Genomic DNA, 23,576 nt, shown 5'->3' with positions numbered 1-23,576 from the left:
TAGGAAGAGTCGGTGCCTATAGTGGAAGTGGAGATAATCTCTGTTGTAGGCTTTTCCACTTTTGCAATTTTTTCAAAGTCTTCAACTTTATTTTTCCACAGTGCCGCTGACAAGTCAAGAATCGGCAAAGTGCCAACGTTCATCGCCTACAGCCACACCACCCTGATAGCGCCTGATCTCAAAAGCCATCCAGGGCCGGGCCTGGTTAGTACCTGGATGCGAGATGCCTGTGAATACCAGGTGTCATAGGCTTTTAAAATTTTTGCCATTTTTTCAAAGTTTTCAACTTTATTTTTCCACAGCGCCGCTGAGAAGTCAAGAAGCTGCAAAGTGCCGTAGGCTTTTCAACTTTTGCCATTTTCAACTTTTGCAATAGTATGGCGAGATGGTGCCTATGGTATCAGTTAAGACTATATCTAAATATATGTTGATAACTACACTTTTTATCGTTGTTATCCATGGCCCTAAAGTTGCTGTACTACAGGCTTTTTTAGGTGAACAAGGGATATGGTTTAGATACTAAGCAGTCAAGCTTTATTTAAATAACAGTTTCCACAAAGTCTATTTTGAACCAAGTCACAATAATAATAGCCCTTACGTCAGGATCCTTTTTCTGGCACAGATTTCTTTTGTTAATTAGGAAACTTTAGAGACTACTGTATTATTTGGTGAGGCTGGGTATTCCAAAAGTGGCCTTATGCGGTGATATTATACAATTATCTGCCCCAGATCCCTTAGAATAACAAAAACAAACTTTTGTCCTCATTGAGAAAATCAGCTCTGTGTCTGATGTTTTTGAACATAAAATACTCTTTCTGATTCAATCGTTTCCCAAGGCAAATTATAGACCAAACAGACCCTGTTTATTTAAACTAAAGCAGCTATTTTGATATGATGGTTATAAAGTTCACGAATAGAGTAGAAAAGGCTTCTGTTTGAAGAGCATCAGTCTCTCTTGAAATCCAAGTATATTGAAACATATTTCTGTTAGCATCATAAGTAATGTATTTATTGGATATGAAACAATAATAGTTTGTCTTCATTACTTTAACTTCTGCTGAGGAAGGAACCTCTTCAACGACTAAGTCCATTCATGAGTTGTCGGCTTTACCATGTCCAAATCTAGTTATCAAAGACTAGATACTGCAGAGCCATAAGGAGGCAGGAGAAACATGCCATTAAAAATGGTTACAAAGGGACCAGTTCACCAAACAATGACCATTGCCATAAGAAGGGTTTGTCCTTCTTTATCAGAACTGTTACAACAGTTGGTAAGTGCTTAAATTAGTGATGGGATCTTGTATTAATATGACATGTCTTTCCAGTTGTTGTAAAATTGTAACTCCATATACCCACCAAACATCTTCCCTGGGATTCTGGGAGATGTACAGTAGCTGAAGAACAGCTGGCAGTTGATAAATAGAACCAGATCCAGGTATTTCTGGGGTAAATGTACTTTTATCCCTACCTTGAACTTTTTCTTGGCTTTTTATCTAATCAAGAAACAACCATTTGCACATACCAATATGTTGTCACCCCACAATTTAACAAAGCAATTCTTAAACAAAAAAAAAGTCTTAATATTCACTTATTACCAAACAAAAAAATTAAATAGGAAAAATAGAAAAGCAGAAGGTATTAAATACACAATTGTAGAGAAGCCTTGAGAATCTACTGTGTGCAAGCTCTTGGCCTTACAGGAAAAACATTCCATTTATCTTCTCCTCAAGGATTCCTGTAAATCGCATTAATCCCATTCAGTGATCTCAGCCACCTTACCAAGAATAACGGCTCTGTTTGTGGCTTGGAAAACTGAATGAGATGGGTAAGGCTCATATGGAGGATCCAATATGTAAAGTAACCTTCAACAGTAGTTTCCCTGGGAAGATATACTGCAGCCATAACATAGAAGTTCCTTTTAAGTCGGTAGTGGGTCGTCATCCCCTTTGCAGCATTTACATTTGCAACACAAAACAAAAGGGGTGGCCAGTAACAGGAATGGTGACGCGACCAATAGTAATAGGCCGAATCCTGCAAATATGCCCACAACCTGCAAGAGAAACAAAAGGTGTGAATATGATTGCCATGTCCAGCAAAAACTGAATGGGTAAATCTATTCCTCTGTGTTAATGGGAAGCGGGCAGCTAATGCTACAGTATAATGCAATTCACAAGGCAAATTTGGGGTTATGTAATAAAAGTCACTAAGTTTGCCATGGGGCAGTAACACATAGCAACCAATCAGCAGGTAGTATTTACTAGACACCTGTTTAAATGCAAGAATCTTATTGATTGTTATAGGTTACTGCTCCTGGGCAAACTTAGTGCCTTATATTACATAGTTACATAGTTACATAGTTAAATTGGTTTGAAAAAAGACAAAGTCCATCAAGTTCAACCCCTCCAAATGAAAACCCAGCATCCATACACACACCCCTCTCTACTTTTAATTAAATTCTATATACCCATATCTATACTAACTATAGAGCTTAGTATCACAATAGCCTTTGATATTATGTCTGTCCAAAAAATCATCCAAGCCACTCTTAAAGGCATTAACTGAATCAGCATCACAACATCACCCGGCAGTGCATTCCACAACCTCACTGTCCTCACTGTGAAGAACCACCTACGTTGCTTCAAATGAAATTTATGGAGGTTTGTCTTGTTACAAAGTGGGACTCATTTTGCCCATAGTCGGAGTGCAACATTCCCATTAACAATCTCCCCGTTCCCAATCTCAGTACTGATAATGTGCAGAAATATATGTGCATCTTGCAAATAATGATAACTATGCAGATAAATAAAGCAAATATCTCCTTGCTGGTTTGAGAGAGAAGCCAGATGAGTTTTCAAGAAGCAACATAATACAGGTATGGGACCTGTTATCCAGAATGCTCGTGACCTGGGACTCTGTGAAATCTTCATAATTTAAAGGGATAATGTCATGGGAAAACATGTTTTTTTCAAAACACATCAGTTAATAGTGCTACTCCAGCAGAATTCTGCACTCAAATCCAATTCTCAAAAGAGCAAACAGATTTTTTTATATTCAATTTTGAAATCTGACATGGGGCTAGAAATATTGTCAGTTTCCCAGCTGTCCCAATCATGTGACTTGTGCCTGTACTTTAGGATGGAACTACTTTCTGGCAGGCTGTTATCTCTCCTACTTAATGTAACTGAGTCTCAGTGGGATTTGACTTTTGCTATTGAGTGCTGTTCTTAGATCTACCAGGCAGCTGTTATCTTGTGTTAGGGAGCTGCTATCTGGTTACCTTCCCATTGTTCTTTTGTTTGGCTGCTGGGGGGGGGAAGGACAGGGTGATATCACTCCAACTTGCAGTACAGCAGTAAAGAGTGACTAAAGTTTATCAGAGCACAAGTCACATGACTGGGGAAACTGGAAAACTGACAATATGTCTAGCCCCATGTCAGATTTCAAAATTGAGTATACAAAAATCAGCTTGCTCTGAAAAGTGGATTTCAGTGCAGAATTCTGCTGGAGCAGGACTATTAACTGATGTATTTTGAAAAAAACATGTTTTCCCATGACAGTATCCCTTTAAGTCTCCCTGAAAATCATGTAAATATTAAATAAACCCAATAGGCTGGTTTTACTACAATAAGGATTGATTATATATTAGTTCGGATAATGTACAAGGTACTGTTTTATTATTGCAGAGAAAAAGGAATTCATTTTTAAATTTTTAAAATGGTCTTTCCATAATTCTGAGCTTTTTGGATAAGAAAGCCTATACCTGTATAATATGTCTAACAAACCTGAGTCCTGTGCCATATGACCGATGCCCTGGAATGGCCCAGTTTGTTCCGACAAGGCCCCTTATCATAATGTATGAGTAGGAAATCATCCTATTAAAACAAAGACATTGATATTAGCTATTGTTAATGTGATGGGGGAAAATAACAAAATCGGCATGGCTTTATGAAGGACAGATCATGGCAAACAAATATTAATTAAGTAGGAAGTAGGAAGGAGGTGTTGTGTTAGATTTGGTCTACTTGGAGTTTGCTGAAGCTTTTGATATAGTTGCTCATATATGTCTGCTTTCTAAAGTAAGGTGTATTAATCTTGGTGGTGGTATTTCTAGACAGAGGACTAAATCATGTCCTCATAAGTGACGGCACTCCTAACAGTTCCTTCAAAAAACCTTTACACTCTATCAAGGTGTAGGATAGAGAACTACTGAAGCTGAAGACTTGTGTACAGAGTGAGACAGACAATGGTACATTCTCTAATTGAATAGTGGAATGCATGGTTCTGTGTTATGACCACTTTTATTTTATCTGTTCTGTATATCTCTAATAACACAAAATTATGCAAAGCACTTTAACCCATTCCCGATGTGCCATCCTTGCAGTCCCCAGGAGGAGACGGTAGTTCTTCACATGTAAGGTCCCCCTCTAGAATATGCCCTGCAGTTTTGGTCTCCAATTTTAATGGAATATTACTGTAAAAAAAGAGTCAGAAGAAGTCCAAACAATAAAAATGTTAAAGGGCATGGAAGCTCTCAGAAATTAAGAAAGTCTGGCCATGTTGGGGATGTTTACACTCGAGAAGAGGTGCTAAAATAGGAGATATGATCACAATGTTTAAATATATAAAGGGACAACACAATTAACTACTGTTAATTTGCTGAATAATTCACCAACAGATAATTTCAGAACATTCTAAAATCCTTGATTTTAGAAGAATGGAAACATCACCTTGAGTTATGAAGGTCCCTCCCCAATGTGTTTGTACTGACAGATTCATTAGATAGTCTCAAGAAAGGGTTGGATGTCTTTCTTAGCAAATTAAAACTGACCAGCCCTGTTACGGGAACCCCACAAAAAGCAGAACACTTACATCAAGGGATTCCAGGCAGTACCAGCAGAACGCATGCTTGCAGTTCTTGCACATCATCTGTGCGCAACCTTCATCACGCTCTATATAGACTTTACATTTTGGGCAGCGTTTGATTGGCACGTCATCTTCAAGGCTTTTAAAGACAAAGCTGAAAATAAGATGCAAAAACTTCCTATGTAAATACAAAATCAGTATATTTATTGCACTGTTGCCTTCTAACGTATAGTCTGAAGTTAGAGTAGCAAGGTATAGTAACATGTGTTGTAGTTAGTATAACTTGCTGTGTGCTACCACTAATTCATCTAATATCAGATAACTAAGTGCCTGTGTTACTAGAACAAAAAGTGGATTTCTTTCCATAATAAATAACTAATTTCAAGTAGCCCTCCATCCTGCAAGTGCATTGGCTCTTGTCTCCAACCAATAGGTTTGTAGATATAATGTATGGCCATGTATTTGGACTCCTGTTCTAATTGTACATACATCCTTGACATTTCCATACTTCCTTTTTCATGGTTACACTTCGAGGAAGGCTCCTTCCTTTTTCAGCCAGATAATAACCCGCACACAAAGCGAGGCCCATACAGAATGAATTTGCACATTTTGGAGAGTTGAAGAATTTGATTGGCCTGCACAGAGCCCTGGTCTCAACCCAACTGAACACCCGTGGGATCAATTGGAATTCCAAATGCAAGTCAGGCCTGATCCCCAATATAAGTTCTTAGCTACTAATCTGTGAATGGAAGAAAACCCCTATAATAATGGAAACCTTACAGGAAGAGTGAATGGTACAATTTGTTATAGCAGCAAAGAGAGGGCCAACTTCACATTTAGACCCTTGCTTTTGGGACATGTTGTTGGCTAGGCGTGCTTTAACATACTTTTGGCCATAGCTTGGTTATTATTATTATTAGGATTCATCATCATGTAATATCTTTTTTTAATTGAGTGCAGGTGTTCCTGAAATTAAGCCAATCAATAGCTTTAATAGATGCAAATTTCCTCAGATGTTTTTATAAACAAGGTTGACGTTAATCTTATGTAGCAACATCTCCGAACCCTCCCCATGTTTCCTCTCGTTTTGCTGCTCTAAAAATAGTGAAATGAAAATGTGTTTGCGTGGCAGTGCCAGCCCTATAATTTTTTGTTATGAATATTATTAAATTCAAATTATATTCTGGGAAGAGGAAAGATTTTAATAGGATGTGTCATATTAAAAGTGCATTGGGTATACTGGCCCCCTGCAGTGACCTATTCGCTATTCACATTTTAAATGCCACTCGCACACAGAGGGATTATTATATCGGAAGAAGTTGCTCTGTTTCCATGGAAAAGCTTTTGTTTGATATGATTTTCTTGGTTGCAACTGAGAGGGCAACGTGACTCCTATCAAAGCCTGATGGAACATAGGTAGCACTAAATAATCTGTCTTCATAAAGCATCCTCTTTGATAAGTATATATGAGATGTCAAAAAATGTAGCGTTATGGCTGTTGCAGACATGTCCCTGATACAGGCAAGAAATCTTCTGCTTAGTCTTCTGTCTTCAACCTTCTGGGTAGCTCTGAACGCTGATGTGCAACCCATTTAATTTGGGCATGTTGCATGTAGTGGCTAATATACAAACATAGGTACTAACTTGCCGACATGGCTAGTGCTGTATTAATACAAAGGTAATCAAGGGTCTGTGCCTATAGTTCAGTTTGGAGTCCAAGGCTCTGTGGGAACTGTAGTACAACCACAACAAAAGAACGCATTTCAGATACCCCTGGGTCAGACCCATCAGCTTTCTCGCATTGATAAAAGAAAATGAGTGTCAAAAGAAGCCCAATCTCTCAAATTGCAGTTATATAACCTTTTTCCATTTCTTTCACAATTTCAGTTCCCCTGCGCCAAGGCTTTTATTATGTGCTCCAGTGCGAAGTCAAGATACCCCGCTAGTGATTAAGAAAATGAAACCCAAGCGCAGATCGTTTTAGAGGAGATATTTTACATTCAGCACCACAGTCAAGATGCCTTAACATACTGTTTCCTTTTTATTTTACTCTGCTAGTGAAAAAGATACTCAGCATTCCAGAACTACCCGATGTTAATTAGCAAAGCACCGCAGAGCAATGCAGTCTTTTAGTTGCAATGGGATTTTGAAACTTTTTTTCTTATAAAAGAAAGACAAATGCAATGGTCAGAACTTTCTCTCATCTAGAAATATTGCAAAAGGGAGATAGTATATAAGGAATCTTAAATATGTGTTTAGCCACATTGCACTACTATCAAAAATAAGCCCCATAGGTCCTGGAACCAGCGTGGATGGAGAAATAGCAAGCGTTTGCGTTCCCCCACATGTCCCCAGCGCTGTTTAGGATGTGCGTCACACCAACGCATTTTACATCGTCAGCTGAAGAAGGACCTATAGGACTTATTTTTTTTTAGTGCTAACTATATTTTTTAACATTGTAAGTGCAATATTGGTTTTATAATATATTAAAGTGAGATTTTTAAATTATGTGGTCCTCTTCCTGCTTTCTATGACCTGCGTAAAGGTTGACCTGAAGCAATATTGAGGAATTTCTACCAACAACTCTGATCTACTAGCAACTTTGATGTGATGAGCCTATGCCCTAAAGAAGGCTTGTGAGTACCCATTCACACTTGAACATTTTTAAAAAAAACAACAACACATTTTGCCCTTCTTTCTTCTATTATGTATAGATTGGCGTATGTATATTTTCGATTCTGCTGGATACTACTTTTTATGTATTCAATTTTAATTTTGCTGGCTTAAACAGCAAAACTACACAGATGGGTAATTTTTGGTTAAAAAAATGCTACACTATAGAGAATTATTGTTTTGTTGTTTATATCCCGTAGCCCTGGGGTCCCCAATGTTTTCTTTACCCAGGAGCCACATTCAAATGTAAAAAAGTTGGAGAGCAATATAAGCATGCAAAAAGTTCCTTGAAGTGCCAAATATGGACTGTGATCGGCTATTGGTTGGGGATCACTGCCATAGCCTCTGGCACTGAAGTTTATTATCTGGTTTCATTAGTTTGAATGATTGTTTGGGAGTCCTACAACTTTGGCAGGGATCGTTCTTTATTGTTCTTTGTTTTCCTCCTTCCAGCAAACCTGCACCTGTATTTTAAGATGGGACAGGAAAGAAAATGGCAGTCACCTGGAATACTACCCTAAGCAGGTGTGTTTTTCAGTTTAAGAGAAGCACCAGCCCTGGGCAGAGGAAAGGGATTTTAATTACAGGGTGTGCCTGTTAAAATTGGCATCCACAGTGACTAACTCATTCCTTGTCCTTTAAGCCAGAAAAACAGTCAAGAAATTAAGCCATTAAAGACTAGTCATTATTTAATCGGAAATCTATGACAAATAACAATGTTTTTTGTTTTGCAAAAACTAAAAATAAAAGACAAAAAATAAATATTTTTTTTTTAAAAAAAAGACTATTCATACCTTGTATCTCCTGGAAGAAACGTGATTGGCATGGTTTCTGGGCATCCTTGCCCCGGGTGCCAGTTGGCCTTGCAGGCCGAGCAGAACTCAATGTCGCAGGCTGTGCACTGTACGAGTTGTGGGCTCTGAAGGCCTTTCTCTTGGAGTTTACAAACAGCTTGACATGATGAAGAGGGACACCACGTTCTGCATGGATCCAAGAGAATTTCTACAAAGAAAAATACACGTACAAAATAGTAGCACATTCAGCCAAAAGCGTATTTACTGGACACTTTGATCTTCTGAACATGACATCTCAAGATTTGAAATAATAAATATCACAGAGAACAAAAATTCAATGTAAGATTCAATTTTTGATTAAAAAAAAAAAAAAGAATTGACCAAGGGTTTTAATAGTTTTATAAGTGCATAAAATCTCTTGGAAGAGCCCATTCTGGCTGTGGGTCCCCAGTTGATTTCTTGCCCAGAGCATCTTATTTGTCTCCATATTTTAACTATAGGCTCTTCAGATGCCATAACCTCTCATAAGATATAGCCATTAAATGCCATAAACTGAAAGCTTCTCATATGCTAACACAGGCTAACTAATACAGCAAATCCTGTGGATAAAAAAACAAAATATTTTGCTATCCTTGTGTAGGGATGTGAAAATCTTAGACACCCTTACACATTACAGACAGCCACACATCCCTAGTAATATAGACACCTCAGTGGGTCCTTATGGGGACCTTGTGCTTATGTAACCCTTGTAGTTCACACAGTGTACACCAGATGGCACTGTGCCAGAGTATTAAAGGTTTAGGAACCATGTGCTCTGGGTCCATTGCTTTAGCCCAACCAAGCAGGCTGGAAGGGAATGGGTAGTGCTGACCATAGGCGCCTTGGCCCTAGTAATTAGACAGCTATACTCGTTTTATAGATCGCTCTAGGAGTGATAGAGAGGTTATTTAGTTGAGCAGCTCAAGGCTCGCCGAGGAGATTAGAGGGATTAAGATCCCAGGGTATTACTGACCCAGAGTAGGGAACCAAGTGTTGAGATAGGGATGTCAGGAGCTCCCCTAGTCTGCCACTGGAAGATATCCTGAAAACTGGGCAATACCCATCGCATGCTGTCAACTTACTCTCTGCTGTATATTCCCTAGCCTGTGGGGATTCAGCCTATACGTGCTGTGAGTATATGCTTCCTTTATGCTGCTGTGTATATTCTATGCTCCATTGTGGATCAATGTGCTAAATGATCTATGTGCTATTGTTCAATAAATACTGTTCTTTGTTCAACTGTTAAAGAACTACTGGCGCCCATCATTGTGCTATCGCACCAGGTTACAGTTACACTACACCCTTGCCTCCACTCCGTTGCGAGGGCTTACCCCTGAGAAAGAGAGCTCATCTGTTGTCTCAGCCCACAAAGGAAAGTAGCTAAAACTGCCCTAGCACAAGTCAGTTTACTATAGCGCTACACTTGTATTTCACTTTGTTATATATTGGGTAGAAAAAAAACAGACATTTTTCAGCAAAATCCATTATTCGGGCCTCCCAGGCTTGATAAAGGGCCTGGGAGGCCCGAAACGTTGCCCTTTTGTATGCTGTGGGCTAAATTAATTTTACACTTGAGCACTTTTTGCAAATCTAACAGTGTGCTGCTCAGTTTACTTAAAGTCATGTGTGAATTAGGCTGGAGACTAGAAATCCACAGGCCCTTTATCAAGCATTTATGTGTTTGTATTGTTATGTTTTTTTAAATGTAATTATAATGCAGGAAAGTACCATATTATATGTGGCAGTTCATTTGCAAATGACAGTTTCATTGACTTCAATAGATGCAAAAAGTTATGAATTTATTGGCTTATTCTCTGCTGTTTAAGAGGAGTTTAGAAGTGTTCCTATGAGTGTGAGAAGGGGTTGGGACACTTAAGGGCTTATCTATTATTTTGCCTCCAATAAGGATTAATTATACCTTAGATGGGATCAAGTTCAAGGTACTGTCTTATTATTAAAAAATAAATAATTTGTAAAAATTTTAATTCATTGATTAAAATGGAGTCTATTGGACATAGCCAACCAATAATCCAGAGTTGGATAACGGGTTTTCAGATACCGGAGCCAATACCTGTGCCTTGTATGTTAGCACTTTCTTAATGCCATCCAGCCCAGAAACTATTTAATGTATCTGTCAGTACAGCTGCTTTAGGGAGACAATTCCACGTCTCTCCCAGTAGAAACCCGATTGGCATCTTAACGTCTTCTAATGACCAAAGATGCCCTCATGCACTCTTAAAACTCTATTGGCGCATAAGGCATCAGAGAGAGATTCATTTATGATTAGTGATGGGCCAATAAAAAAGAAAAATCTGCAGCGTCAAAAAAAAATTTCGCATCAAAGTTATTCGGACGCCCATTGACTTTAATGCATTTGGACAAAATAGGCGTGCTTGTAAAAATTGTCGCAGGCCGATGAAATTGACGAGCATCAAAATTATTTTGATGCCCATTGGCTTCAATGCGTCATGCAAATTTTTCAGCGGATTTCGCAGGAAATTTGTAAATTTTCCGGCAAGCAAAACAGGACAAATTCGCCCCTCACTATTTATGATCCCCTTATTTATTTTTACATAAACCTTAAGCACTTTTTTCAAAAAAATTACAATTTGACTAGTTTTTCTTCATGATATACATCTTTCATCCCTTTATAAACTTAGTTGCTTTTCTCTGGACACCCTATTGTAGCAATGTCCTCTTTGAGTACAGGAAACCAAAACTGCAATGCATATTCTAGATGGGTCCTTACCAGTAGAAGAATTATAATCTCTTCTGTGAATAATAACCTTTTTAATAAAGGACAATACCTTGTCGGCTCTTGCCACTGCTAAGTTACCACTGCTTCCTACAACTAAGCTGATTTTCCACAAGTACCCCTAGTCTCTTCTTGTAAGGAACTTACCTCTGGTAGCATCTCTGCCCCTTTTCAAGATGGCGCGTCCGGTCCCGCGCGTCATGTTTCACGTTCGGTGTCACGTCGCAGGCGTCCGGTCTCATGTTCGGCGTCACGTCGCAGGCGTCCGTCGCCGGCGCATTTTCGACGCATTCGCAGTGCGTTTAAAAGGACGCTGAGAACCTGACTCCACTGCGCAGTGATCAGCTCTTGTGGGAAACTAAGCTTTATTTCCTGATTGATTATCGGTGTTTTCGACTTGGCCTGTTTTCCTGGATCCTGGCTTTTCTTGCTGCCTGAACTGACCCCAGCCTGCCTGACCAATCTACCGTTTCCTCATTCCTTTTTTGATGTTATGGATTTCTGGCACTCCTCTACTAAGGTGCAATCCTGTGCCCCATATTCGGTGACTGTTCATCCTACTTAGGAGGTGTAGAAGAGGTCAGCCTACAAATCTCTTCCGCAAAGGTGGTCCTGATACTTCTTCATTAATGATTTGCCTAATTTGAACCCATAATAGGTATAAGTGGCTTCTTTTTTATCCCAGATGCAAAACTGTAAAAGACCAGTAACATAAATTAAAAAAAAAAAAAAAAAAAAGTTTATTGTTAACGAAAAAAACCCACCAAGACAGTTTTCACTTTGAATTCACAACGCTTTTATTAAGAAATTACTTACCAATTCTCTGGTTGCGCTCCTCTTCAGAAACAGCGACAGGCCGACTATCCATTGTGCGACGCTCGATTTCTCCTCCCTGCCTTCTATAGGAGATAGCCAGGGAGGAGAATTGAGTGCCGCATGATGGATTGTCACCCTGTCGCCGTTTCTGAAGAGGAGCGCAAGCAAAGAATCGGTAAGTAATTTCTTAAAAAAAAGCTGTCTTTGTGTTATTTTTTCGTTTAAAAAACGATCACTTTTTTTTTAAAAAAATGTTTGTTAATGGTCCTTTAAATGTATCAACACTGAATCTCAACTGCCCAGTCTACCAGTTTTTACAGGTCCCCTTGCAAAAAAACAAAACATCCTGGCGGTATTCTATTGGATTAAACAATGATCTACTGATGGTTTCCAAATGGATGAAAAACATTTTCCAGCAGTCAAATAATTCTTGGAAAGCATTACGCTGCTACATTTGTTTCTCATTAGCTTTACTTTTTTTTTTTTTGTAGAAAAGAAGTCTGAATCAGCACAGAATCTATTCTTAACAGTATTCAGAGTTTTGGGGACTGGGTTTTTAAAACCCATTTTATTCAACCAGATGGGGTCCCATAAGTATATGTATTGTGTGTGAGAAGGGGTGACACAAAGATAATGTAATAAAGTCATCTGTAATTGGTTATAAAGGTTAAGCCGCAGTTATGTTTAGACATTAGCAACCCTTTGACGCATCACATTTGCATCACGATCGCTGGCATTAAAGCTGTTTCATAGGGCAGATTTGCATATGGTTCTGCTTGTCGGAGCGGGTGACACATAGTGGAAAACTGTCACACAACTGGATATTCTGCAAATTAGACCAGATCTCTCTTCAAATAAAAATGCCATTGGAAAACTAGGCATGACTTCAGATTAACTAAATTTTACTTTCGATTTACTTGGGGAAATGGTTGAACGTGATGATCATGTGTCTTTGTATTTACCCCAGGTACTAAGCAACTATTTACTGTATGTAACATCTTACTCAACTAAATTATTATTATTAGCATTAATATTTTTAGAGTGCCAACATTGATTGAGATTACAAAACATGATATATGTTGTTTTTTTTTTGCAAAAAGTGTTCTGACCTATGGGGTGCCATTTGTCCCAAATACATTCTGTATACAAAACTATCCCTAATACACAGAATGAATGTCTCTCATGTTATATAAGAATTTGTGACCATACACAGAGAAAAAAAATATACAAAAGACTTATTTCTATTAAAGAATGAAAACAAAATCTGGTTAGTGCACAAAAGGATGTCATTATATCACAAACTCCATTCTGTACAGTTTAACAAGCAATCTGTCTCACAAATGAATAACCTCCATGTAACGGACGCACTTATGTGCAAAGTTACTTACAGAATGAATTATGTAAAAACAAACTTGGACATAATATATAATAGTGTAAGTAACTAGTGCTTGTCAAGCTAGATTTGACTGACAAAATAGATATCTGTGACAGAAAGCAAGATTTTATAGTACAGGATTCATTCTTTCCACAAAATGAAAGTTTTGTTTCACAAAACAGATAAAATAACTATTCTGTGAAGCAACACTGTCAGTCACATTCCTGAACCAATAAGAACAAAGCTTATTGCCATATACAAACAAGATGAGAAGTGGCCAGCTCTGCTCCACATGGCTAAGGCAAAGTATCTGACCTGCTATAGAGGGCGCCCTCTAATGTCCCCTGTGCTGCATAGTAATAAACATGAACAAACCTTTCCTAAAAGAGCTGCTGTTAAACACTACAGGTTCATAAATGGAAGTTTTTACAAATGTCTGAGAAATATAATGCTGCACTTCTAATGATTGTAGAAAAAGAAAAGTATGCAAAACATAAATATGATCATTTTAGGTGATATGCCTAGTCTTATTATAGTAATCTGCTTGTGTGGCCATTTTGGTTAAGGGCATTCCTGCTGTTTTGCCATTATCTTATGACTCACTCCTGTTCCTCTTCCTGTCTAAGCTGAGAGCAATAATGGGACAGGCCACAGCCACCTGCCATCTTCTATTAAATGTACCAGAAGTTACTGTGCTTGTCTGGCTGCTTCGCCTGACTCTCAGAGTCAGTTATAAGTTTTGTATATGATAGTTAGACTCCAATGTCTCCTCCTAGCTGTAATCTTGCACCAATTCGCTTGTAGTAGTCACTTAATAATGTGCTTAGCTATAGTTCAACTACTACATAATAGCTTTAGCCAGAGACTATGGACTGATCATGTGCACACATACCTCCCAACTGTCCCTTTTTCAGAGGGACAGTCCCTCTTTTGACAGCCCAACCTGAGGTCCCTCATTTGTACTGGAAATCCCTCTTTTCTCTGCACTGAACAGCCAGAAAAAGAAACAAAGTTTCTAACTTAATTGGCTTTTGGCAGAGAGGCCAGTACAGCTAACAGGTGCAACTAAGATGCTTTATAACAATTTTGAGATAAGAAAATAAGTAATTTTAACAGTTTAGATATGTAGAAATATTTTCAAATTTTTAGAACCTGCCAAACTTTGTAAAATGAACATGGTAATTAGGGGGTGCTGCCACAAAATGGGTGTGGTCAAAAAATTGCAGCACTACATGCAAAAAAATTTTTTGTCTCTCTTTTTACTTCCAAAATATTGTATAGTATGATGTGTAGGTTATATGAGCAGCCACTCCTGAGTACTGTGTATAAACAAAAGGGGGTCATTTAGGCAGGGGCAATTTTAGGGGATCATAATCTATTTATATAGAAGCAACAAGCTATACAATGCTTTATATTTATTTATAACAAAAGACTCTAATGATGCCGTCCTCTTACCTGCCCAGTGCTTAACACAACACAACACTACACTAGAGCAGAGAGCACAACTGCGCCAATGTCACATGCATGTCCAGGGCCACCAGCAGGGGGGACAAGTGTTCCGGGCCTGAAGGGGGGCACAGAAGTGCTGCATTTTTCAAAGAGCCGGGTCCCCTTTATGAGCGCCCAAGCCGTGCGGCCATTTCACATATTACCGAATGCGGAAGTGCCGAAAAGACGAAGCTAAAGTCCCGAAGCGGTGAAAAGACCCGAATTCACGAAAGAAGGTGAAGTTGAAGTCCTGAAGCCTTTTGTTTACACACAGTACTCAGGAGTGGCTGCTCATATAACCTACACATCATACTATACACAATGTGTGATGCACATGATCAGTCCAAAGTCTCTGGCTAAATCTATTATGTAGTAGTTGAACTATAGCTAAGCACATTATTAAGAGACTACTACAAGCTTATTGGTGCAAGATTACAGTTTGGAGGAGACATTGGAGTCTAACTATCATATACAAAACTTATAACTGACTCTGAGAGTCAGGCGAAGCAGCCAGACAAGCACAGTAACTTCTGGTACATTTAATAGAAGATGGCAGGTGGCTGTGGCCTGTCCCATTATTGCTCTCAGCTTAGACAGGAAGAGGAACAAGAGTGAGTCATAAGATAATGGCAAAACAGCAGGAATGCCCTTAACCAAAATGGCCACACAAGCAGATTACTATAATAAGAATAGGCATATCACCTAAAATGATCATATTTATGTTTTGCATACTTTTCTTTTTCTACAATCATTAGAAGTGCAGCATTATATTTCTCAGCCATTTGTAAAAACTTCCATTTATGAACCTGTAGTGTTTAACAGCAGCCCTTTTAGGAAAGGTTTGTTCATGTTTATTACTATGCAGCACAGGGGACATTAGAGGGCGCCCTCTATAGCAGGCCAGATACTTAACCTCAGCCATGTGGAGCAGAGCTGGCCACTTCTCATCTTGTTTGTATATGGCAATAAGCTTTGTTCTTATTGGTTCAGGAATGTGACTGACAGTGTTGCTTCACAGAATGGTTATTTTATCTGTTTTGTGAAACAAAACTGTCATTTTGTGGAAAGAATGAATCCTGTACTATAAAATCTTGCTTTCTGTCATAGATATCTATTTTGTCAGTCAAATCTAGCTTGACAGGCACTAGTTACTTACACTATTATATATTATGTCCAAGTTTGTTTTTACATAATTCATTCTGTAAGTAACTTTGCACATAAGTGTATCCGTTACATGGAGGTTATACATTTGTGAGACAGATTGCTTGTTAAACTGTACAGAATGGAGTTTGTGATATAATGACATCCTTTTGTGCACTAACCAGATTTTGTTCTCATTCTTTAATAGAAATAAGTCTTTTGTATATTTTTTTTCTCTGTGTATGGTCACAAATTCTTATATAACATGAGAGACATTCATTCTGTGTATTAGGGATAGTTTTGTATACAGAATGTATTTGGGACAAACGGCACCCCATACTGACCAGGTGTAAAACAGAAAATATATATGGTGTTTAGTAGTGGGCGAATAAATTTGGCTGGCACAAATTCACTGCGAATTTCCGCATTTCGCCACCGGTGAATAAATTTGCGAATCTCCTGCGAAAATTCGCTGGTGAAAATTCGCCGGCGTCAATTTCTGATTTTCATGATTTTTTCATGAAAATGTTCAATTTGCTTGATTTTTCCTTGAAAACGTTCAAATTGCTCATTTTTGTAATATCGTTCAAATTGCTAGATTTTTGTGAAAACTTTTGAATTGCTCGATTTTTTCATGAAAACTTTCGAATTGCTCGAATTTTTTGTGAAAACATTCCAATTGCTTGATTTTTTTGTGAAAATGTTCGAATTGCACGATTGTTTTGTGAAAACGTTAGAGTTTCAAAATTTTTCGTGAAAATGTTCGAATTTCACGTTTTTTTTGTGAACTTTCCGATTTCAGGATTTTTTGCAAATTTCCGGCCGTTTCACAAATTTTGCGGGAAATTCGCAAATTTTTCGGCGAAACAGGAGAAATTCGCCCATCACTAATGGTGTTATGTAATAAAAGGACCTAAGTTGTCCCACGAGCAGTAACCCATACCAACCAATCAGCAGGTAGCAGCAGGTACTGGTTGTCTGTTTAAAAGCTAATTTATTGGTTGCTATGGGGTACTGCTCCTGGGCCAACTTAGTGCCTCTCATTAAATGAGGGATAGTACTTGAATTTAATTAGCATAACAAAAAAATCCCCTTCCCTTTCCAATAGGCCTAATGAATAGAGCTGAATCAGTGCTGACTCTTACCTTTTTCAAACTGCAACTTCTTATACTTTTGCATAATTTCTGCTGCAACCATACATTCAATCTGATAAGAGAAAGTAACAGAAGTCAAAATCAAACTCAGGCTCTGATTGGCTGCAGACATACAACCAAACAGGAAATAATAAGGACCCCTGTACTAATCAATAATACCTTCAATTCTACCTTTGTTTCAATGCTTTATGGCTAAAGGTATAGTCATGGGGGTTTAGGTGTTCTTTATCTCTGCTATAAAATGGGATCTAAACCCAAACAAAAAATACATTTTAAAGGAACGGTAACACCAAAAAATAAAAGCATGTGTAATTATTTTCTTTTATGTTCTTTCTATGTTAATTTTCCCCATTCCCCTTTTTTCTTTCTGTACCCTTTGGAAAATTTAAAAATGGAATAAAAAGAGATTTAAAATAAAATATAATGTACTGTTGCTATGCATTGGAAAAAATGTATGTGTTTGCTTAAAGAAGAACTAAAACCTTGCTAATAAAAACCCCTACCCTACATAGATGCCCCTCCCTGCTCCCCCCCCCCCCAGCCTAGCTGGTACCTTTGGTAAATGCTCCTAACTCTTTACTTACCCCACGGTGCAGATTCAGGGCATCGGAGTTCACGGGCGCCATCTTCTTCTCTTCAGTAATCTTGGCAATAGAGCGGTGTAATGGCACATGCACAGTTGGATCAATCTTCTGCTTCGTGAAAACTGTGTATGCGCCGAAAGTCACTGAAATTGCAGAAGCGCAGGAAGAAGACCTGAAGATTATTAAAGAGAAGATGATGGCGCCCTTGAACTCCGATGTCCTGAATCTGCACCGAGGGGGTAAGTAAAGAGTTAGAGGCATTTACCAAAAGTACCACCTAAGCTGGGGGGGGGAGCAGGGAGGAGGGTCTATGTAGGGTAGTGGGGTAGGAGGTATTATTAGCAAGGGTTTGGTTCTCCTTTAAGAAAGACTACTATAGTTTATGTAAATAGGCTAGTGTGTAGCCATGGGGGCAGCCACTTAAGATGGACAAAAGGAGAAAAGGCACAGGATAATTAGCAGATAACAGATAAACTCTGTAATAGAATACAATAGGATTATACAGAGTGTATCTGCCCAAATGGCTACACAGCAGCTTGTTTATATAAACTATAGTAGTGTTTATAAAACAAACACACCAGTTGTACCAGTGCTGGGAAACAGTACATTATGTTGTAATTACTTTAAAACATTTTAAGTGTTTTTTTTTTAATATATAAGTCGTTCAAATCGCTAATATCAGTCTTTTGGCTCTGCAGATGACTTGCTCAGACCAAGGGTTAACTAGGGACTACGCAGGCGGCACTTTTTCTTTACAGTCAGGCAAACACTCAAAAGAAGACAAAAAATAATCATTGAATGCAATGAAATGTTTAACACGAATCCTGGCGATTGATTTTGAAGTGCAGTTTTTACCTCGTTCTCTTGTAAGTGACCTCTCTTTGGACAACTAGCATCGGGACAGCTGATTGCAGTTTCTAAGCCTTCCTTGATCAGAAGTTCCACGTACTGTTTTAAACACTGCAGGGGGGGAAAAAACAAAGAGACTTGACAGTTGTCTAAGCACTGATAGAACAGGTATGACAGATAGCTTAGAAATGATATAGGGATTCCCTTGTTGGGATTTGGCAGAATCCCCGAATCCTTTGTGAAAGATTCAGCCAAACTGAATCCGAATCATTATTTGCATATGCAAATGAGGGTCTGGAAAGGAAAAAGTTGGATTTCTTTTTACTCTTTTGCTTAAAGGAGACACAAAAATAATGTAAAATATCTCAAAGTGCTCACTTTTGTAATTTACATATTTAAATATTTGCACTGTAACAAGAGGGCCTACTGATGTTCTGTCCTGCCAGTGGTCACAATGTTTGGCAAAATGTTGTTACATCTCATTCAGTGACGGAACTGAGTGGAGAAGGGTCAGGAGGCTTTTCCTGCATCAATAATTGAAAATCAATATTGATGGGCTAATCTGACCTGTTTCACTTCGCAGAAAAATGATGACAAGTCAATAGGCTACAATCTTTTTGACGCACAACATTTTTTTCACCCATTGGCATCTATGGGTAACATTTTTGTGCATAAAAAAATTCGCTCGTCACTATATAAAACTTCACTAGAACAGAACAACTGGGGCACTCCAGTTACATATTAATGATATTAGCAGTGTGCAACTACTAATTAAACTAAAAAGTGAGGATCAATGGTTTATTAAGTTGTGTGGGTTCGTATACACCCACAGTGGGCGGAAGGAAGGACAACTGATCAGTTTAAAGGGGTGGTTCACCTTTTACAGAAGAAGGAAAGCTGCTGAGGCAGTTTATTGCCAATAGATTAGCCACATTAGTGCAAGCTAGAATGCTATATTTATTCTGTAGAATTCTTTACCATACCTGAGCAACCAGCTCTAGAAGCTCTCTGTTTGTTTAGGATAGCAGCTGCCATATTAGCTTGTGTGACATCACTTCCTGCCTGAGTCTCTCCCTGCTCACTCACTCTGGGCTCAGATTACAGCAGTGAGGGGAGAAGGGAGGGGGGAAAAGGGAGGGGGAGAGGGAGAGAGGAGCAAATTGAGCATGCTCAAGCCCTAATCCTGGAGGATTAAGTTGAAAACAGGAAGTCTGATATGTGTACACAATAGATGGAAAGAAATTCAGTGTTTCTTTTGACAGAGCAGCATTACTTTGAGGGTTTACTGATATTTAAATAGACCTTTCTGATAAAGCTTACATAGTTTTAACCTTTCCTTCTGCTTTAAGTTAACTTCCGATATGTTATAGAACAGTCAAGTCTAAGAATCTTTTCAGCTGGTCTTCGTTATTTATTTACCTTCTTCTTCTGACTCTTACAAGATTTCAAATCGGGGTCAGTGACCCCAATCTAAAAAACAAATGCTCTGTCAGGCTAAAAAGTTATTGTCGCTGCTACTTTTTATTGCTTATCTTTCTATTCAGGCCCTCTCCTATTCATAGTCTAGTCTCTTATTCAAATTAGTGCATGGTTGCTAGGGTAATTTGGACTATGCAAACTGGAGAGCTACTGATTAAAAACCTAAATAACTCAATAAAAATAATAATCAATTGGAAATTGTCTCAAGTTATCACTGTATACATCATAGGGATATTTTGGATTCGGCCAAACCCTGAATCCTTTGCGAAAGATTCGGCCAAATACCGATCCGAATCCTAATTTGCATATGCAAATTAGGGGTGGGAAGGGGAAAACATTTATTAATTCCTTGTTTTGTGACAAAAAATCATGCAATTTCCCTCCCCCACCCCTAATTTGCATATGAAAATTAGGATTCGGATTCGGTTCGGGCAGGCACAAGGATTAGGCCGAATCCGAATCCTGCTGAAAAAGGCAGAATCCTGGCCGAATCCTGAACCGAATCCTGGATTCGGTGCATCCCTAATACATCATACCAAAAGTTAACTCATAGGTGAACAACCCCTTCAATATATTTATTTGTAATTATTTTTAGTACAAGGAACACTCAAGGAACTTCTTAAAAAAGTCATTATTTAAGTGTCAGTTCAGGGAACCTTTTGAGGGAGGTTTTCACTTTCTTGGTAAAGTCCTTCATGTGTTCATTCCCCTCACAGGCTTATCTCTACAATACATAAGTGGCACCTGAGCAAAGTTTTTCTACATTTAATGAACATATGCAGCGGCATTTCATGTGAGTCTCGCTGGAGAACAGGACCATCTGTTTATACCCACTAGATGATGACATTCTGTTGCAGTCTACACAGCGAACCTCGGATAATATAAGCAATCTGTCAACTTTTGCTCCTATATATCCAAACAAATATTAATAGAAATGGCTTGTGCACACAATATGCTCTGCTCTCATCATTTACTCTGCGAAAGTAAAGCCTACCAGCTGCTCGTGTTTGATGGTGAAGATGATGCAACAGATATGAAACATTTGAGCGTATTCATCATGGCTAAAACACATTAGGCATAATTTATAATATTTAGAACATTTTTTCCTCTGGCATGTAACGTTCTATAAATTACGCCATTAATCACTGCCGGCGAAGGAATGCAACAAACATAACATTGGCATCGAAGGCACATTTGCATGAGCATGAATTCTCCTTTGTTTCTTTTGCCAAGAAAATCTTGGCCGAAGAGTTTGATGAAATATCGGGCGCTCAGTGATCCAAAGTGACACCTTCTTAAAATGTCATCGGCTCCGATGAACCTACTATAAGTGCCCCGCATAAATCTCCAGCCTGATGAGTCAGTGTTTGCTCTAATTTTTATTTTGCTTGGTGACCAAAGCTATTAAATGGTCAGGGAAATGGAAAAAAAAAAACCACAGCAGTAAAAGAGGTTTTTCCATGTTGGTGTATGGAAATAGGCAGCAAATAAGTTCATGATATTTGTATACAATGTTAGAAAATATCCTTGACTAATTCTTGGTAGAATTAGATTTATCATTGCCGCATATCACTGCAAGGCAGTACAGGTATAGGTTTATCAGTAAGAAACCTTCTATCCAAATAGTTCTGAATAATGGAAAGGATATTTCCCATGGACTCCGTTTTAATCAAATAATGCTGACCAGTAGAGTAAACCAAAAAGGAGTCCTGACTATGTGTCCAAACCATATATTGCCCATGGTTTCGATCATGGGGCAGTGGGTTAACAACTTCTAGGCGCCGTACCCTTATCTGCATACCTACTGTCTATCTCAAATGCAGGAAAAGGTTCTTTTTAGTGAGTTTATACAGTGAAAGGGGTGGTTCCCCTTTAGGTTAACTTTTAGTACATTATAGAATTGACAATTCTAAGAAACTTTTTAGTTGTTCTTCATTATTTATTTTTTATGTTTTTTTAAATGTTAGCCGTCTTCCGACTACACCCAGCTTTCAAATGGTGGGTCACTGACCCCATCTAAAAAACAAATGTTCTGTAAAGCTACAAATGTATCATTATTGCTACTTTTTGTAACACGTCCTTCTATTCAGGCCTCTCCTATTCATATTCCAGTCTCGTATTTAAATCAGTGCATGGTTGCTATGGTAATTTGGACCCTAGCAACCAAATTGCTGAAATTGCAAACCAGAGAGCTGTTGGATAAAAAGCTAAATAACTCAAAAACCACAGATAATATAAAATGATAACCCATTACAAATTGTCTCAGAATATCACTCTCTACATCATTCTAAGGGGCCTATTTACTTCGTTCGAGTGAAGGAATAGAATAAAAAAAAAATTCGAATTTCGAATGTTTTTTTTGGCTACTTCGACCATCGAATTGGCTACTTAGACCTTCGACTACTACTTGACTCGAAATGATTCAAACTAAAAATCATTCGACTATTCGACCATTCGATAGTCAAAGTACTGTCTCTTTAAAAAAAACTTTGACCCCCCTACTTCGCCACCTAAAACCTACCGAGGTGCCATGTTAGCCTATGGGGAAGGTCCCCATAGGCTTTCTATAAATTTTTAGGTCGAAAAATCATTACATCGATGGATTAAAATCCTTGAATTGAACGATTCGAAGGATTTAATTGTTCGATCGAACGATTTTTCGTTCGATCGAACTATTTGCGGTAAATCCTTCGACTTCGATATTCGTGAACAACCACTTTAAATGCATCTCATAAACTGAAACACTATAGTCCCCTCTAATTGTATTTTTGCTATATAGCAGGCTTAATCAAGGAATTTATTCGCGGCCAGCAAAACACAGAAATTTGCCGCAAATTCGCCCCTGCCGAATAAATTCGCCCATCACTATTGGTAGCAAAATCATTAGTCTTGAATTAGATTTTGCAAGAAAATCATATATTGCCCCGCATATCTACTGTAGAAAAAATATAGAAAAGCTACACAGACCTCAAGGGGTCTGGTATAGGCCCAGCTGAGCACAACATGCTCCCCCCACTGAGCACAAGCCTATTGAAAGATACTTTTGTCTTACATTCTGCTGTCTGTATTCCTTGGTCTCTGTACATTCCTTACACCGAGGAACAAATCACTGCTGTTATATAAAAATTCTCTGCTGGCTTAAAGCATTGCTAAGCAACTGTTAAACCATTATCCATAGAGAGGAACCTCAACAGATGACCTAAGTGAATCAATGCACCTTTAGAATTAGCACTGCATAACAATTACATGTCTATTTAAATTCACTTAGTCATGGCAACGATTGGAAAGTAAATGCCAGAGTTAGTGCATTAGTGGAAGCATGGGGTATCATGTTCCAGGTCAAGCCCAATTAGGTTCAGGGGGAGCTAAACTGCATGAATGGTTTCAAAGCTTTTCTCTTGGTAACAAGAAAAAATCAGCGAGCTTTCAGTGGACCATAAAGAAATAAAATATCTAATGTATAATTAGGCTTTGCATTTATCTATAAATATAATTATTGGCATCTGATGTTTTTATGTCTGGAGAAGAAGTCTTATTTATCCGGCGTTGGACTGGGTTGCCCAGGCT

At 38.4% G+C, this 23,576-nt stretch overlaps 1 protein-coding gene across 3 annotated transcripts in view; it reads right to left on the bottom strand.

The window, feature by feature from the left end:
• Positions 1-981: 981 nt before the first annotated feature.
• Positions 982-23,576, bottom strand: part of rnf144a.L (ring finger protein 144A L homeolog) — a 49,033-nt gene continuing 26,438 nt past the window's right edge. For 2 of the 3 annotated variants that reach the window (XM_018264000.2, XM_041563537.1), the window contains exons 3-8: positions 18,537-18,641; positions 17,089-17,149; positions 8,331-8,538; positions 4,870-5,017; positions 3,783-3,872; positions 982-2,050 (exon numbers count right to left, since the gene is read on the bottom strand). In XM_018264000.2, coding sequence (XP_018119489.1) covers positions 1,919-2,050; positions 3,783-3,872; positions 4,870-5,017; positions 8,331-8,538; positions 17,089-17,149; positions 18,537-18,641 — 744 coding nt within the window. In that variant the 3' untranslated portion in view covers positions 982-1,918. The remainder of the gene's footprint in view (positions 2,051-3,782; positions 3,873-4,869; positions 5,018-8,330; positions 8,539-17,088; positions 17,150-18,536; positions 18,642-23,576) is intronic. The other variant, XM_041563538.1, reaches the window with a different exon arrangement.

Source organism: Xenopus laevis, chromosome 5L (assembly GCF_017654675.1).
Source record: "Xenopus laevis strain J_2021 chromosome 5L, Xenopus_laevis_v10.1, whole genome shotgun sequence".
NCBI classification, from domain to species: Eukaryota; Metazoa; Chordata; class Amphibia; order Anura; family Pipidae; genus Xenopus; species Xenopus laevis.
This window is presented reverse-complemented; position numbering and strand designations above follow the sequence as displayed.